At 32.8% G+C, this 18,812-nt stretch overlaps 1 protein-coding gene across 2 annotated transcripts in view; it reads left to right on the top strand.

The window, feature by feature from the left end:
- Positions 1 to 18,812, top strand: part of LOC137654693 (integrator complex subunit 12-like) — a 208,321-nt gene that overhangs the window by 141,578 nt on the left and 47,931 nt on the right. For both annotated transcript variants that reach the window (XM_068388580.1, XM_068388582.1), the window contains exon 2: positions 14,860 to 14,995. In XM_068388580.1, coding sequence (XP_068244681.1) covers positions 14,939 to 14,995 — 57 coding nt within the window. In that variant the 5' untranslated portion in view covers positions 14,860 to 14,938. The remainder of the gene's footprint in view (positions 1 to 14,859; positions 14,996 to 18,812) is intronic.

The following is an 18,812-nucleotide window of genomic DNA, read 5'->3' as shown; positions in this document are numbered from 1 at the left end:
ACTGAGGATGGAAATAATGCACTTTTCACAAAAATAAATATTATTCCATATAAATTACAACAATTTGAAAGAATATACATAAATCAAATAAATAACGCAAAATATTAATTCCGAACAAAACTTAAATTAAGACAGAAGTGTTATGATCTGAAAATTATATAACCACTTGACTGAAAATTGAATGTAAATAAACCTTGGAGTAAAACAAAAAAATAATTGTGAAAATTATACAATCATCTTTTTCACTTCAAATTAAATCTGAATACAGTACTTATGTTTGACACTTAATGGTAACAGATAACCAGATCATAATACAAGAACCTAGACCCTTCCTACAAGGCCATTTACAAAAACTCTAAGGCCAAGGCCACACTGCACGCAATGAGCGTTGAGATAGAGGCATGACTTGGGCAAACAGGCCCACCGACAAAATGTTGTGTGGCCACACCGGAACCGCCACACCTCTATATCTTCTCGCTCTCACCAGTCGAAGATGACCTCTCGCAAACATGACACGATGGTGTTTGAATAGGAAATTTACTACTGATTGATAACCTTCGTTTTAAACTGAACAATAGATTATACAAGAGTTTGGATTCACGATTTTAATAAACAGAGAAGGGAAAATAATTTAATTTTACAATTAATATTGCCAGTCTTGTTTATACGACGACGAATTTTATGAATATCTGCGAATGGCACCAAGTCTTTTGATTCTTTGTTGTCAACAGCCTTCTTAGATTCAGCTCACAAAACAAACGTCGAACTATAGACAACCTCAATGTCTCTTACCAGCCATTATAATTGCTCCAAACCTAATGAAATTATCAAAAAATCATTGTCCCTTTTATTTCAGCATTAACTAGTATTTGCATAAGTTATATTGTTTAAAGGTACATACATTTTTTTTTAATATATGAAATTTCACTACTTAATCTTTCAGACTTTTTGTGGTTATATATATATATATATAATATATATACATATGGTTATTAATTAGGTTGCCAAAGCACAAAAAGCATAAGCCCATTTGTAGTTCATTGTCAAATCTTCTATTTATTTAACTTATTTTCATTCTCCGAAACATCCTCCCCCAATAAAGTTTTTATTAGCCGTGCTGGAAACGAACAACTGAACACGTACCCCTTCAGAAACTGATGAAAATGGTGTAATCCTGGGTGATGACTCTCGACCCCGCCACGGCTTTCTTAAACATAAAATATAGCTTGGCGGCAGCTGCAGTGGTCAGAGGCTTCACGCGCCTCCAATATGGCCACCCTAATATTATACCTTAGGTTTCAATTTGAGACGGGAACTTCTTCCCTCGAACCACGCTGCTAGTCGCGTTCGGTGTGGCCGAATCTTAAGAGAATTTTTATAAGTACTTACTATGATTACAAAGACTCGTCACACCAGAACTTCGTTATATAGCTGAACAGTTTTAAAATAATACACTGAGCTGCATGCGAGATTCAGAGAGAGATGGGGAGATGGCTGTCTTTAGGCTGTAATTCTCTATCTATCTATGCAACCCTGGGGTTGCCTTTATATATAAAACTTGGTTATTTCCAGAAGAGTCCAGGAGAGTGAGTTATTCAAGCGTGGGGGCAGGGCTAAGGCGTCAGACACCAAGGAGACGAATCCGGGGTTTACTGTGCAACTATCACTCACAGCGAGGTGACTCCCTGTCAGCTAGCTTCGTCCACCTTTGGTCTCCGAAAAAAAAAAAAAAAAAAAAAAAAAAAAAAAAAAAAAAAGATAAGGCTTATCACTAGGTTTTTCGCGAATTTTCCAAAGCACGGGGCATATTAAGTATTCTCTCACAAACATGACGCAATATCTCATAAAAGTAGAATAAACATTACATAAGCCCTTGTTTTTATCTTGTACTGTTACATAACACTCTCAAACATATTATGTAACACTTTTTAGCAAAAATAGGTAAAATTAAAAAGTTAACTCGTAAAAATAACGTAAAATTACATATACTGACTTGAATATAGAATACAATGAAATTAACGACGAAAGTGTTATGTAATTTACATAATAAATTAACGTCTACACGAGAGGAACTATTCTTTAAAGCTAGCTATTCATCTCTTCAATGCACAAATGAAATATATAAGTAAATCATGAATAAACTATTGTATTTACTCTACATTAGACCAGCGTCGGAAGAATATGTGTGTGTATATATATATATATATATATATAGTAAACAGACAGAATGCCTACGGACTAAATGCCCAACGGACTGAATGACTAACGGACAAAATGCCTAATGCACATAATTTTTTATGATTATAAGGGAAAAATAACTTATTAAAAGAAGAGGAATTTCACAAAGAGAGAAATAAATTACCTAAGGATAATTTAGAAGAAGAATCTGTATATATATATATATATATATATAGATATAGATATATATATATATATATATATATATACAGGGAAAGAGAAAGGGAGTGTGTGTATATGTGTGTGTGTAGATTCTAGTTCTTAAAAATAGTTTACCTCAGCCTAATTACCAAAGTAACTCCTCATGTCTGTAATTAAATTTTTTAATGGTGTCATTGTAATGATCATGTACCTTTCAATAGAGAAATGTTCTCATCCTTCATTAACTGTGTTATTTTAGATCCCTCTTTTGGCATTATTATTATGAAAATTTGTTGTAGGCCTTTTGTTCATTATGAATTTTGTCAGTTTGTCATTCACTCCGTCAGGCATTTAGTCCGTAGGCATTCTGTCCGTAGCCATTCTGTCCGTAGGCATTCACTCCGCACATGATATATATATATATATATATATATATGTGTGTGTGTGTGTGTGTACATGTGTAGGTATGCACAGTATGTGTGTGTAGAAGTGTATACTTAAATTTCAACGGCTACATCCATTTTGATATTAAAGCCTTTAAGAAGTACCAAGGAATAGCAAAAGCAAAGAATAAAAAACATTTTTGACCGTCATAGGGTTCTATCCTATTTTTCTCAGTCAAAATATGCAAGTTATGCGACTCTGAGACATGTGGGAAAATCTGACGAACTTTTCATAACCAATGTGGTAATTAAGAAGTCTAACTTCACCTAAGAACTGAAATGGTGTCATTTAGAGGAAGAAAATTACCCAAAAGTGTGCGTGTGTGTGAGAGGGAACTGTTATCATCTGTGCACATGTAAATTAAGAAGTTCAAGACAGTTTAGCCACGTCTGTGAATTACACCAGTTTTATTTCCATTTTCCCTTTGGCCATTGTTCTTTTATTTCAAATATCAGAGTTAGATGATTTAGTCAACTTTCTCAGTATGTTCTGAAATTTGATCGAACGCGTACACAGTTCATACAACTAAACTTTGGTTATTATTAATGCAGTTGTACACTGCATGCACCCTATTTCATTAAAACTTAAACCTACTGAACATACCGACGTGAAATCAGGATAAAGTTTCCAGTGTAAAATAATATGACTTGAACTGAGTGGTGTAACAAACATGACCTAGTTAATCAAATGATTGGTAGACGCCCGTTACAGGCCTATACTCAAGGAAAAATATAGTTATTTGAATAATCCTATACGCCACTTATGCTAAGAAATGAAACGTTTACGAAATTGATTATGCTTTGCTATTAATCGTGAATTTATATTGATTTAACAAGGATTTAAAGCATATAAAACATAGTCCCCCTTATATAATAAAGAACAAGTGTTCAACTGTATATATATATATATATATATATATATATATATATATATATATATATATATATACATGTATATATATATATATATATATACATATATATATATATATATATATATATATGTGTGTGTGTGTGTGTGTATGTGTATGTATGTATGTATATTACTTCTCGGTCACGTTCTGCTGTCCTCGTCCCTCGGGTAGGGGTGCGTGTTTTGCATGTTTGCATATCTATCTAATTGTATAGTTATATTTTCTTTTTACGGGTCATGTACACTAGTAGCTTAAATTAAGCTCACCTTCTACATTGTTGATATAATTATTTTTTTTATGCTGGTATAGAAAAATGGCATGTTACCTAGTTGCCTGCTTTGCACGTTTTTACATATTTATATCATTAAAAAACCTAGTGTCATGTCGAGTATGCCCTCTTAGCTGAATCAGAGCAGAGTATATTTGGCTATGATATGGATAATTTAGATTAGGTTACTTAATTTCCCAAATAGAGTCAGAGTTCATGAAAGCATAAAAATTTTAATATGTGTAATGATAAATTGAACTAAACAAGTTATTGATTAAACTAGCATAGTACTGAAATATTTATCTACAGGGGAAAAGTCTATATCATCAGAAAATGACACATACAATACTTACATTGATAAAAACTTGGTGCAATGTAATCTTATGAAACTCGAACTAAGGAGGTTTGGGAATTGCATAAATTTCATCCGAGTGTCATTTGAAATATTAATATCTATACATATTTCTTAATTTACCTTTGACACTTCTTTCAGTTCCCTACACTTTTGAATTCTTTGGGTAGCGTACACATTTCAATAACGCATTCTATGACCTGTATCACAGTTGCCTCTGTAATCTTTTGCATATCCTCAATAATATCACCTGTAAATAGAAAGCAACACTAAAGACATACTAAATTTTGGATCTTTCAAATCACATAAAGAAAATATCATTATGATATACAAATATCAAAAATTAAGTTAGGATATATACATCTTTGTGCAAAGATATACAGTACTAAACAACTCAATACACATGCATAATGTAGCCTAGCTATATTACAAAATGTCTAAAATTATATCTGAGAGATTTTCAATTTAACATACCCATTTTCACATAAATCTTGAAAACATCTCAAATACACATAAATTTATACGTTACTTATATTTCTAGTTAGAAATAATTGTTGATAATCTGTTAGATTCCTGAAAATATTGAATTTTAGAAAGAACAACAAACACCTCATTAAACAATTCTCTCAACTGAATCTAACTCTAGAGTTTCTTGGAGGCTCCATCTTCTATCGTTTCTAATGTCATTACTCAGTAAAATGAAACAGAAGTTATCCATATTCCACCTTAATTATCCTTTCATACTTTTTCCTATTACATATGGAAATTTAGTTAACGTCACTACTAGCTTTATCTTATTCCACCTTTTAGCTCGACATTTTTTTAAGAGATAAGATCATTATGTTTTGAAGACTACCCTTGCATCATTCCACCAGCCTATAGTTATGGAAAATATTTTGGGCACTTTCTGAGGCCATTATTCAATGGTTTTCCTTTTAAATTATTATCTAGATCAAGTGGTGCTGTGATCTGTTACTTTTACTTTGTTTTTTCTCGTAATAGGTAGTAGGTTAGTCTGGGCACCAACCACCCGTTGAGATCTAACCACTAGAGAGTTATGGGGCCCTTTGACTGGACACTCAGTACTACATTGGATCCTTGTCTCTGGTTACGGTTCATTTTCCCGTTGCCTACACAGTCACCGAATAGTCTGGCCTATTCTATACACATTTTCTTCCGTCTTCATACACCTGACAACATTGAGATTACTAAACAGTTTTTCTTCTCTCAAGGGGTTAACTACTGCACAGTAATTGTTCAGTCGACATTTTCCTCTTGGTAAGAGTAGAAGAGACTCTTTAGCTTTGGTAAGAAGCTCTTCTAGGAGAAGGACACTCCAAAATCAAAACATTGTTCACCAGTCTTAGGTAGTGCCATAACCTCGGTACTATGGTCTTCCACTGTCTTAGGTTGGAGTTCTCTTGCTTGAGGGTACACTCGGGCACACTATTCTATCATATTTATCTTCCTCTTGTTTTGTTAATATTTTAATAGTTTATATGGGAAAATATTATTTTAAAGTTTCTGTTCTTAAAAAGTTAATATTTTCCATGTTCCCTTTCCTCACTGAGCTATTTTTCCTGTTGGTGCCCGTGGGATTATAACTTTCCCAACTAGGGTTGTAGCTTAGCAAATAATAATAATAATAATAATAATAATAATAATAATAATAATAATAATAATAATAATAATAATAATAATAAAGTATTCATAACTTTCATGAAATTATTCTTAAAAATGTTTCACCCTTTTCATAGCTTATACTATTGCACAACTGACCCAAGTCGTTATTTGAAATCTGTATGTTGTAATGGATCATAGAAAAATCCTTTAAATGGGTCCGAATTCCTTTTGAATACATATAAATATAATGAACCATAAAATCTAATCCTCTAAAGTTATTATTTCACATTCACATTGGCAATAAATCATCCATATCATACGCTAAATAATTACGTATGGCAAACCATAGCCAACTGCGACGTCTCAATATGAATTTTTTTTTTAACATTGCACACCAAAGATTCAATGACATAATTATTACTGTGTGTGTTGTTGGGTTTGACACAAAAGATGAAAGCAAGACATTCAGTGAGAGAGAGAGAGAGAGAGAGAGAGAGAGAGAGAGAGAGAGAGAGAGAGAGAGAGAGAGAGAGAGAGAGAGAGAGAGAGAGAGTAGTAGTATGAATGATTTTGTGACAACAAATGCCGGGTGCAGAGAGGGGGACAAACAAGAAGACTAGCTCTGTGCTAAGATATGGAAAATTACGGGAGACAAAGAGGGTGCCAGAGAGAGACTAGCTTTTTATAGAAAATGCTGAATTTAACGAGGAAAAAAAAGAGTAAGAGAAAAAGAGAGGAGATTCTAGACAAAGGATGCTAAATGTTGCGAGAGAGAGAGAGAGAGAGAGAGAGAGAGAGAGAGAGAGAGAGAGAGAGAGAGAGAGAGAGAGAGAGAGAGAGAGAGAAAGAAGAAGAAGAAAAATGGTGTTGAAGTTAGACTTCCGTACAGTAATGATGCAAATATTTTCTGAGGAAGAAATTTATCAAAAACAAATCAGTAAAAGAAGTTGATCGTACCATATTTAGAAAAAGAGATACCAGGATTGCTACATCTATTAACAAGTTTGTTTATGGCTATGAAATATCACCAATGCCTTATGCCAAGAATGAGCAAACAATTAAATACATATATTAAAAAATGGACTCAACATATGAGCTCCAATATTGTCCTTCCTTTTCATACACTATACATGAAAGAAAAGTTTGCCTGCTCAATGACCCTCTGAGTAACCTGTCATTCTTATTCTTAAGGTTCTTCAAATACAGTAGGTAAGTGATAATTTTTCTGTTTAGCCAGAAAACTCTTTATCAAACAGGTACTAGAATCTTTGTGTTACACAAACTATGGAAAATATTTGATCAATATGGAGAAAATACGTTTTCCTGTTCCAGAGTTTCTGGAAAAGGTTACGGTTCATTTTTTCCTTTGCCTACACACACATACTGAATAGACTGGCCTATTCTTTACATCTTTTCCTCTGTCCTCATACACCTGATAACACTGAGATTGCCAAACAATTCTTATTCACACATGAGGTTACTACAGTGTAATTTTTCAGTGGCCACTTTCCTCTTGGTAAGTGTAGAAGAGACTCTTTAGTTATGGTAAGAAGCTCTTCTAGGAGAAGGACACTCCAAAATAAAACGATTGTTCTCTAGTCTTGGGTAGTGACATACCCTCTGTACCATGGTCTTCCACTGTCTTGGGTCAGAGTTCTCTTGCTTGAGGATACACTCGAGCACACTATTCTATCTTATTTCTCTTTCTCTTGTTTTGTTACAGTTCTTATAGTTTACATAGGAGATATTTATCTTAATGTTACTGTTCTTAAAAAAGTTTACTTTTTCCTTGTTTCGTTTCCACGCTGGGATATTTGCCCTGTTGGAACCCCTGGGCTAATAGAATCTTGCTTTTTTTTCAACTAGGGAATAATAATAATAATAATAATAATAATAATAATAATAATAATAATAATAATAATAATAATAATAATAATAATAATAATAATAGACTGTTATTGAGAAACTATCAGTTTTCTGTAACAACACAGCCCCCATTGCTTCCTTTGAAGCATCAGTCCTCGGGAGTAAAGTTTTATCACCATCAGGCAATGTCAGAATAGGTGAACAGAAAGACCTAAGCTCTTTGACACTATTAATAGGTTCATTTGACTATTGTAACAATGCTCCTGTTTCATTTTTTAAGTAGAGCGGTAACAGCTACCACCAGAATCATTTCTTGCACTTCTGAATCAATAAAAAGAGAAACATAATTGTTTAGTCTCTAAAGAAAATATAGGCATGGAAAACTAGATTTATGCTCTATGGCACATTCTTATGGAATATCACACCCTCTTAAATTTCGAAGCAACAGCATCAATAATATTGCCAAGAACATTCTTTTGCATTATCCACGGACCAATTATAAAACACTTCTTCCACAGAGTGCTGGGATAATGTTGCACCTTAATGAATTTGGATTCTGATATTCAGTAAGCAAATAGTACACTTATTCTCATTGCACTGATACTAAAGGCAATATTCAAAATTACATGTAAAATATAGGTTGATCACACAGGAGCAATGATCATGTTATGAGTTGGGAAGAAGAAAATCAGCATTTAAGATGAAAATATTTGAAAAAATAAAGATTCTAGAAGCTGCAGACAGTCAGATAAATATTAATATTCTAAACGTGTATTTTTCAATTACTATAAAATAGAAAACTTGACACTAAAGGTAACATCAAATGTCTTAAGGTTAAGACTCATTATTATAATGAAGCCAACGGAAAGAATTATTAGAAATAAGCTCATGAGGTGAGGCTTATGAAGTATGTGTCTTTTAATAATCACAGTGATATAAGTAGTAATAGTGGCGTTTTAACTATTATTATTATCGATATAAGTTATTGTTACGTAATTGTTCAGAGTCATATATACATATATATCAAGTACGTAAATGAAGTGTGATTTTTAATGATTGTACTTCAACGCAGAAGAAGCTAATGCGGTGCATTTTTTTTATTACGGTAGAGGAAAAATGCGATGCATTGAAGGAAATCTAGAAGAATCCAGAACGCATAGTATCGAGCATGTGTGCATACGTGGGAGTTAGAACAGAAGTGACGTCAGAAATTAACTTATATATCTGTGATTATGGGTTTATTTATTAAAATATTTTTATGAAAAGAACAGTAACAATTTCAGTAACAACCTAATATTATATATATATATATATATATATATATATACAACAAAGACCCTTAGGAGCATCTTGGGACACAGGTTTTGATGATGTACAGTGTGCAGCAAAAGTCATGGTACCCTAATCCGTTGATTTTCGTTTGAAAGTCACTAACTGACAACTCTTACATCCTTCACATTTCTAATAAGACTAAGTTCCAGCGACGAAACATTTTGAAATCTGCTCAATCAACGATGCAATTCATTAAGGACGGATATAAAGCATTAATGCTAGATTTCTTTTATCAAAATATTAGCTAAATCATTATGGAAAAATATCACAATAACCTTTAAATATGGTAAAAAAGAAAAGCCTAAATACCTGATAATAATAATAATAATAATAATAATAATAATAATAATAATAATAGTAATAATAATGTATTCAGCGTAATGAAAGTATCAGAGATTTAGTTGAGGGCGGTGTCTAACCAGACATCAACCGGCAGTGTCATGTGACACTCTCAAAGTAGTCAACTCGTCTAGATATCTGTCAAACATAATTGGAGCTACTCAATGGCTACCGGAAACTATAACTTTAGTTGAGCAATATTTAAGCAGATTTTCCAACAAAAATAGACATAACCACTCTTCTTAACATCGACGAAACGACTGATTGTAGATGACGATACAATGGAGGAGAAAGATTGAAAAGTCATCTTAGGAGGTGGGAGACCGAGCTGCGCAACACCAAAAGGTAACGGAGAGTAACAAACTCATAACGAAGCATTCGTTTCCATGATCATTTGCCGCTCTCAATAGCAGACAAGCCATCATAAGCCAATTTTTATCAATTTGGGATTCTATGTGTGCGAGAAACATAAGTAATAGATTTGTTGACATTATTTCCAGAAGGAATAAACAGCCTAAACTCGCATACTAAATACTATACATCGCTCTCTCTCTCTCTCTCTCTCTCTCTCTCTCTCTCTCTCTCTCTCTCTCTCTCTCAACATTTCAACAGCTTTCATTTTCATATTATACCAAGAAAATAATGATACCCTCGCCTTACTCTTAGGCAATTTGAACTCCGCTCTTGATTATGTATTCTTTATTAAGCCTATAGACCAAGGTCGGAAGTGTACTACAACCAGACTGTGGAGGAATTTCCCTAATCCTACTTCATGACCTGATAGACACCCTTTATAAGTTACAAGATTTCATGCTATTTGACCCATAGCCTAGGCCCTAGTATTTTATAAAGCCAAAATATAGGCCTAGACTAGAGCACTATTATTATTATTATTATTATTATTATTATTACCTCCTCCAAGGGGTCATAAAATTGAGTCAGTTTATCTATCAATTGGCCTGTGTGTCTGTCTGTGGACATGATTATTTTAAAACTATTAGAAGGATTTTGAGAAAAAAATTCACCTACATACAGCTCTTAGGTCATGGACTACCCCATTAAATTATCCGGATCCGAATCCGGATTTTAGATCTGGATTTACATTTTTCGCAGTCTACAGTCAGCATGTGTATTTGAGGAGTACATTTATCCACGGTCGGCATAGGAAAAAAAGAGGTGTTTCGTCCGTAGACTCGAGTAAAATGATGGCAATATTCGTTGGCGGAGGTCTGAAATCTCTGTTTCCTTTTGTTATTATTATTATTATTATTATTATTATTATTATTATTATTATTATTATTCAAGGTAGGTTGTTATGGGCTTTCTATAAACTCTATACATAATAGCTGTGGGTGATTATGTACCTGATAATAGTCTTCCGCTCATAAAGTGAAAGTAAGATAATAATAGGGAGCTGGAATTGATTATATTTTTAATAGCAAAGATAAATCATCTCTTGCGTATTTGCTTATTTATTTATCATTTTTTTCGTGGAGCTGAAGAAAACCTAAGCTATGGATTATGATAATTTATTACAAGTATCAAAATCGCAATAATAACTAACATTTTCTATTTACACACATCGACATAAGCAAAAATGAAAACTTTAAATTCATATCCCAAATATATAAATTGTTACCATTAAACTATGGTAATGGAGGGATTCATGTTACATTTAGTATCTAATTTTATTTGATATATTATTTGAACATAAAATGTTTTTTAATGATCTAATATTTTTTCAGTAATAAAATTCTGCATAGCAATATACCAATGTTGCCTCATAAATACATGTTTACAAAGTGAATATAAATATTAATACTAAGTAGTAACTTGAGAAAAAAATGCTTGTCCAATGCAAAAAGACAAAAGTATCACCATTTTTGCTGAATACTGTATCACATGATTAATAGCTAATGCATAACCGGGGCTGCCTTTATAGGATATGCAGTATAAAGAATAGTTTCAGTTACAGGATGACGTATCTCCCTTGAAACTCAGCTATACAACAGACATGGGAAGGCGGATAAAAATCAAGTTTCCCTTATTCTCTTATATCTCTGTTCTCTTCATTATCTCTAGAGAGATCACCCAGATAACACTGTATAACATTGATTTGATTGTGTTAAACTGTTCATAATAAATATTAATAAATGTGTAAGCCTGCTGCCATTTTTGTGTTTGAATCCCTTCAACCAACTGAGGAGTTAAGAACTCTGTATAATCTCCGTCTAACTACTCGGTAGCCTAAACTTTAACATACCTTATATTGTTGCTAAATATTTTAAGAGAAAGTATCTGTGGGATTTGGACCCATGCTCAGCATGTAGCAGTACATAAGCGTTTGTTGACATATCTTAATAGAAAACTGTACTTTTATTTCTCATGATTTAGCAAAGGCGGGTATGGATTAAGAGGAAAATTATGTGAATCTGTAATCTGGTAAATAAAACTACTGCTTGATACCACTTTATATGCACCAAGTCGAGACCGGCGAAAAGTGGCCCGTTTGAATTATGAAATTGGATAATCACAGAAGTTATGGCATAATAATATATAATACTAAAGTTAAAAACAGAAGGTGAAAGACCTTAAGTACTAGACTAGAGCAGCGTAACTGCAAGTGAGTGTTTTAGCTCAGTGGCTCTCAAACAATGGGTCGGACCCAAAGGTGGATTGCGTGATAATTTTGATGGGTTGCAGAGACACAGGAACATTATCATGCTTACAGTGTTTCAACGTATTTCAGTTACTTAACTGAATTATTCTTCTTTAACAACAAATGTTATATATGTTATATATGTTCATCTTCCCCCAACCTACCTCCTCCTGGTGTCTCTGACAGGAATGACTCCTCTATCAAACAAGTTAGACTGCCAGTGGGCCCATGCAGGCTGTGCGTGGTGTATATTTTCCAGGACTCCCAGAGCAACTTATTGAGGTTCAAAATGAAAATTTGTTGAAGGACCTCTTCGAGGAAGTATATCTTTCTTAATTCTGGATTCAGGTAAAGAAAGATAAGCCTATAGTAGGAGTTGAGGCAGTGAAAGTGTTGCTCCCATTTGTAACAAGATACCTTTGCGAGCAAGGTTTCTCGGGTCTGACTCATATAAAAAATAAGTCGAGGAAGAAGCTTAACCCCGAGCATTATATGAGATGTAGCCCTACTAAATGATTCCGCGATTTGACAAACTGGTAAACGGGAGGCAGCACCATGGATCTCATTAATTTAGTTTTGTGAATTAAAAGCAGTGCCATGGATCCCCCTAGTTTAGTTTTGTGAATGAAAAGCTTTACACATTCTTTTTTCTTTTACAAAATAAAGTATATATATATATATATATATATATATATATATATATATATATATATATATATATATATATATATATATATATATATATATATATATATATATATATATATATCATTGTACATTTTCTGTGTCTTGGAGAATCACCAATGTATTCTTTTCTGAGACTAGCACTTCATATGAGGACGCTATATGAGCATATCAATAACCTCATACATTTCAACAAATGTATACTGGAGATCCTATTAGATTTCTCAGGGAAAGCACCATCTTTTATCTCATGAAAGCCGGATGTAATGTTATGCTTGAGAGTTTCAGGAACAAAATTATAGTTCGGCTAGTGTAAACATCAAGAACTTAGATTGGAGCTTTTGTGTTGTGGATACAAGGCTCCTCCTTTTTTATTTGATTGGATATGAAGGAAAATATCATGGGACTTCTGGATTCCATGACAACAAGGAGGGCAAAGAGATATGTGCCATTATCAACTAGCTTTGATGGGTTTGCAAGTTCACGGGTAAGGTGTGTGTAATGATTACTTTTTCTACAGCTCTTTACATGACATAGGTTTGTTGCTGATCCTCCTATCCGCTGGTCAGTAGCTGTTCTTTATCACTTCCATTAAGTGTTATAGCTGCAAATATCATAGGGGCCTTATCTTTTCCCTTTGACTATTTATTATGAGCCATGTCCTTTGAAATATAGCCCTGTAGAAATCATTCATGACTATAGCTTTTATAAACATATGCGTAGTTTAATTACTTATACCTGTATTTGTATGTGGCTCAATGGACCCAAGGAATCACTGAACATGTGTCCACTGTTCTTAAAAGGATACTGATAACTATTATCCAGAATATTCGCAGGATGACTTTAAGTTACCTAGGAGTATCACTAAGGAATATCTGACTTGTTTGCCTCTCAAGGTAGAGGAAAAGAAGGAAAGCAGCTGGTGGATAACACTTACTTTAAATAGATGAAAAACTCAAGTCAGTCTTTGTAAGATGTGCATTATTTCAAACTAGATTTGATGATCAAAATTGCCGATGAATCCGCTTATCCCCAGAATCACTACTTATTTTTCAACTTTGAGATTGATTTTTACATGTATTACTGCCTGTGTTTTATCAGCATTCATGATTGGATGATGGACTCCAGCAATCCTTTATTTTTGTCATAAAAGAGAGTACTAACTGTTTTTTTTGGTGGGAATTTTAATATAGATTTTAAATGCAAATCTCATACATTATCTATGATATTTTTTTGAAATATTTTCTTTATTTCTGTGGTATGACTAAATAAACAACATTACTCTACCATTCTTTTTCCATACAGAGCTGGTTCTCAAAGGAGGCAATTAGGGTTTGAAGGAAACGTTTCCTCATATGACTTAAGATAGTATTCACTGCTTCTGTTTGGATTTGATTTATTTTCTTTGTTTATCTCCACTACCTGTTGTGAGTAAAATATAAATTATGTGTAGTTTTTGTGCATCTTTTCCTCATCCAGATGGTAAATGCTTTCTTTATTTGCCTTCTGGCTTGGTAAATCAGTAAACTTCCTCTTAATCAGAGAGTTGAGGCTAGTGAAACTCCGTAATCTGTAAATAACCCACTATTGATATACTTTTAGGATTCAGAATAAACAGCAACGCACTCATGTTATGATAAGTTTAAAACAGTTCTAAATATTACAATTGAATACATTATTTGAATAATTTTGATTCAAACCTGTAATAAGGGTTCCTTGGATAAATTCATAAAAGTTTAGTTATCACATATGGAAGTCATGATCAGGATATTTAAGAACAATTAACATAAGGCCAAGTCAATTATTATATTCTTTAAGGTACGAAAGAACTGAAGGAATTTTAGTGTCATTAATGTTAGACTAATTATGACTTTTTTTGGTAATCAATCATGCATACATTTGAATATTTACAACAAACATTGAAATATTCCAAACTATATAAAATAATATGTCTGTCGACCTTTTCATATATGTTTAATATCTGTTTATATTCATTGCAGATGTACACAGGAACTGGTGTTTTATCTCAGTTCGTGAATCTTCACGTTGACACTCCGACTGCGCTCATCTCAGGCCCTAATGAGCGGCACGTCCAAGAAGGGTGACACCCTCACGCTGATATGCCATATAAACCAGGTAAATGTAAACAGCCTTCATATCATAACAGTGACAAGTTTTCAACAAAATCAGGAAAATTAGTGACACCTAAACACACACCGACACACACACACACATACATATACATATATATATATATATATATATATATATATATATATATATATATATATATATATATATATATATATATGAAATTCGTTCAAAGAAGTAACATGATAAGCGAATGATGAATATACTATACAAAGTATTGCTAAATCAAAGGAATGACATAACAAAGGATTGAAAAAAAGGTAAAATAAAAATAGCACACATTTAGAATCTTTTAAGACTTGTAACTAATAAAATATCAACTGAAATATTAATGAGCTGTAAGTCCCATGGAAAAATATTTGTCTTCGACTTCCTCACCTCCTCATCAACATTTACGTTATGATTTTTATTACATTAACCAAATTGCAAATTAAGTGCAATACTCGAGGTACATTTCCTCAAAGAAACGGTACCATATCTTCATTAGATGGTTGTAAGCCTTCTTTTTTTTGGATTTGTTCATTCTTGTATTTTATAAGTCAGTTCCCTACAATTAGATGCACAACTTCTAGGTATACGGTAATATTCTTTCATGAACTCTTTTATCATTATGTATATTACCAAGTTAAGTCATTTAACAACACCTCCAAAGCTCATGTGCCAAGCCTCCATATTCTTATTGTTTACCCTATGGACACTGTAAATGATCCATACAGTCTGGGTATTGTGGTATTCTTCTTTTGAGTGATAATATAGATCTACCTAGAAAAAATGTTTCCCTAAAATACTTATAAACTGGTTCAGCTTGCTCTGGAACTTTACTTGAGAGACCTTCAAATGCATTATAGATTTCCCCGGGTGTACAATTCCAAAAACCCTATCAAAGATTTGATTTAGAAACCTCTTGGCATTAGAGAAGTCATGGAGATCTATCCAAAACTACAGACTCAAATAGCCGTAATACAGGAACATAAAGAGATAAAGCAAGGAAAATCTACTAAATGACACTAAGGGTGAAGACCCAAATGGCTCACTTCAAGGACTTGAAGTGAAAGGACAGGGGAGGATTCTTTATGCTATCTATGGAAAGCAAGGACATTTTAGCTCTAACTATCCTCTTTCAGATTTAAATACATGATACTCCTCCAGAGATATAGGCCAATTAACTTATACCTTTGTAAAAAACATTACTTGTCCTTCTGTTGCAATCCTTATGGAAGATGATCTTTGTAGTAATGAGAAGACTTCTTAAAGTATTCCTAGTATCTGGTGAGAAGGAACTATGGCCTCGGCTTCCATAAAATCAGACTCATCCTAACAAGGTGAGAAGGAGCTAGGACAAATATCTTGATCTAAGGAACCCTGATGGGTCCAGTAGTGCTTCTCCCTTTTCTTGTCCATAGGGATGAAAGGCGTGGTATCAATAGGAGTTGAACTATTCATTCAAGTAATGATGTTAATTCTAGATGCAGATGTATGCACATTATAGTAAGTTGCTGTGTTATAGGACGCTCTAAATTCCAAAGGAAAGAGTGACACCAAAATAACTAGATTTTTGTACGTGAAATTGTTGAATAGATAATGAAATAGATCAATATTTTCTAAATCATAAATAGCCTTATCATTATTATAAACTAAACATAGCAAAGTGGTGTAAAAGAAGAAATCTATAATCCCAGGGGCTCCAATGAGGAAAGCAACGTGTGTAAAAGAAAAATTATACCAGTAAATCCAATAAGGACGGATAAAAAAGCAGAATAAGTAACAGATACCATCTGAAATGAGACATACACAGTATAAACTTACTCAATAAAAATGCACTTGCACAAAGTTTGAACCTCTGAATTTTCATTTCAATTTTATTATTCAGAAAAAATTTTGCAACGTTTAAGAAGACAGAATAAGAAGTCTGTAACTTAAGCCTGATAAAAAAATGAAGACTATTAGAATTAACTGCATTGCTAGTACATCATTGGGAATATAGCCTGAATGCAAAGGATGTACAATGAACAAATTAAACCACAGTACCAGAGATTAGGATCTATATCACAGATTGGAAATTTAATGGACGTTAAGTTTCTCTTCTGCAATTCAAGATAAGATCCAGATGCTGAAGAGCAGTTAAGAAAGCAATATGCAAACTTTGGCAAAACAAAATTATTATATTTTCACAATATACCAGTATCTGGGTAATTGAAGGAGAGGCCAACAGGATAACCTTTTGTAAAATTAAATCTCAATCAAGAATTACACCTGGAACATTAGAAACAAATATTTGGTGAGGAATATAATATCTTTGACCTACCAATAATTCTATTTTGAGTTTAATTATAGAATAACTTCGTCCTCATTATACATTAATATTAGCTAAATCTCTCTTAAATGACTAGCAAAAACAGGTCTACACTAAGAAGAAGGATTTGAATGAAAGCGGGTATTACAGACTGCATAAGAAGCAAGCTTGTTTTCAGGGCCAAGATAAATACGATATGTACACAATATGAAGATTATAAGCCAAAACCAGTACCCCAAATACATAGAAATTATCTTCTAGTATCACTACGGCATCATGACCAACTATTTATTTTCCTACCTTAATTAGAAATATATTAGTTCCAAAATCAAAACCACCAAATTTTAAAACAAGCACCTCAATTCAAAGTGAAATAATACTCAAATACCAATAATGACTTCATATCCTGAGTAGTTTTTTTTTTTTTTTTTTTTTTTTTTTTTTTTTTTTTTTTTTTAACTAGGATGTTGGAAATTTTAAGAAAAGTTTCAGTAAGCCTAACTGCAAACCTGGACACTTGGGTAGTCTTAAGTACATGTCTCCAGAGGTTTTGCCAACAGACTCAAAACTTTATATAATATGGCAATTATAGGAATCGACCAGTAATTAACAGGGCATCTAAAGTAGTAGCATCACTAATTTTCCAACAACTGTAAAGAATATTTTTTTAAGATTGTGCAGAAAATATCAGTCATTCTAGGAGCTAAGAGAAAGGCTATCTTTGAAAGCAATAAAATTAGAAAAATATTATTCAGTTCTCTGCTTTCATTTATAGAGATCTATTTAAAGATTCTAAACTAGTCAATTTAGCTACGAGTAAGCATGATATAAGCATATTGCTTTTTTTCTCTACTAAGTAAACTAAATCATCCAAAAATGTTTTACATTAATTTTCTAGCTAAATTAGTTCCAAAGTGGAGATTATGGGGATGAAATGAACTCTCTAACAGATCCTCCTTATCAATATCTTTTTTATTGGCATTGTTCCATTAATTGAATGCAGCTTATTTCAAATTTAGATTTAATTCTTGATTGCACTTTCAGTTTTGTAAGTAATATAGCCTATCTCTTCTTAAATTGCACAAAACATGGGTACAACGAGAAAATCTTTAAAGTTTTTTGACATCACTATCTACAGGAAGTGTTTTAATTCAATAATCTTGCTATGTTTTGAATATTTTTCTCCTATCTGGTCTTCAACACCTGACTTTTATCTCAACTTATTAGACAATTTATATTGGTCTTTTAAATTCTGTATCCCTGATATGATACTAATCACTGGCAACGTCGTTCAATTAAATCTTTGTTCATGTTGTTTAAGATATTTCCTTATTATGATCATCCATTGCATTTACATCATTCTAGAGTCTAAACAATACAATCTATCACTTAATAAAACACATATACATAATTTTAGGTGTTGGCATTTTTATCATAAGTCTCAGTATTCTAAAAGTTTCATTCCGACTTTGACCAAATTGTGGAATGGTCTTTCCGATTAGATACTTG

Source organism: Palaemon carinicauda, chromosome 15 (assembly GCF_036898095.1).
Source record: "Palaemon carinicauda isolate YSFRI2023 chromosome 15, ASM3689809v2, whole genome shotgun sequence".
NCBI lineage: Eukaryota > Metazoa > Arthropoda > Malacostraca > Decapoda > Palaemonidae > Palaemon > Palaemon carinicauda.
This window is presented reverse-complemented; position numbering and strand designations above follow the sequence as displayed.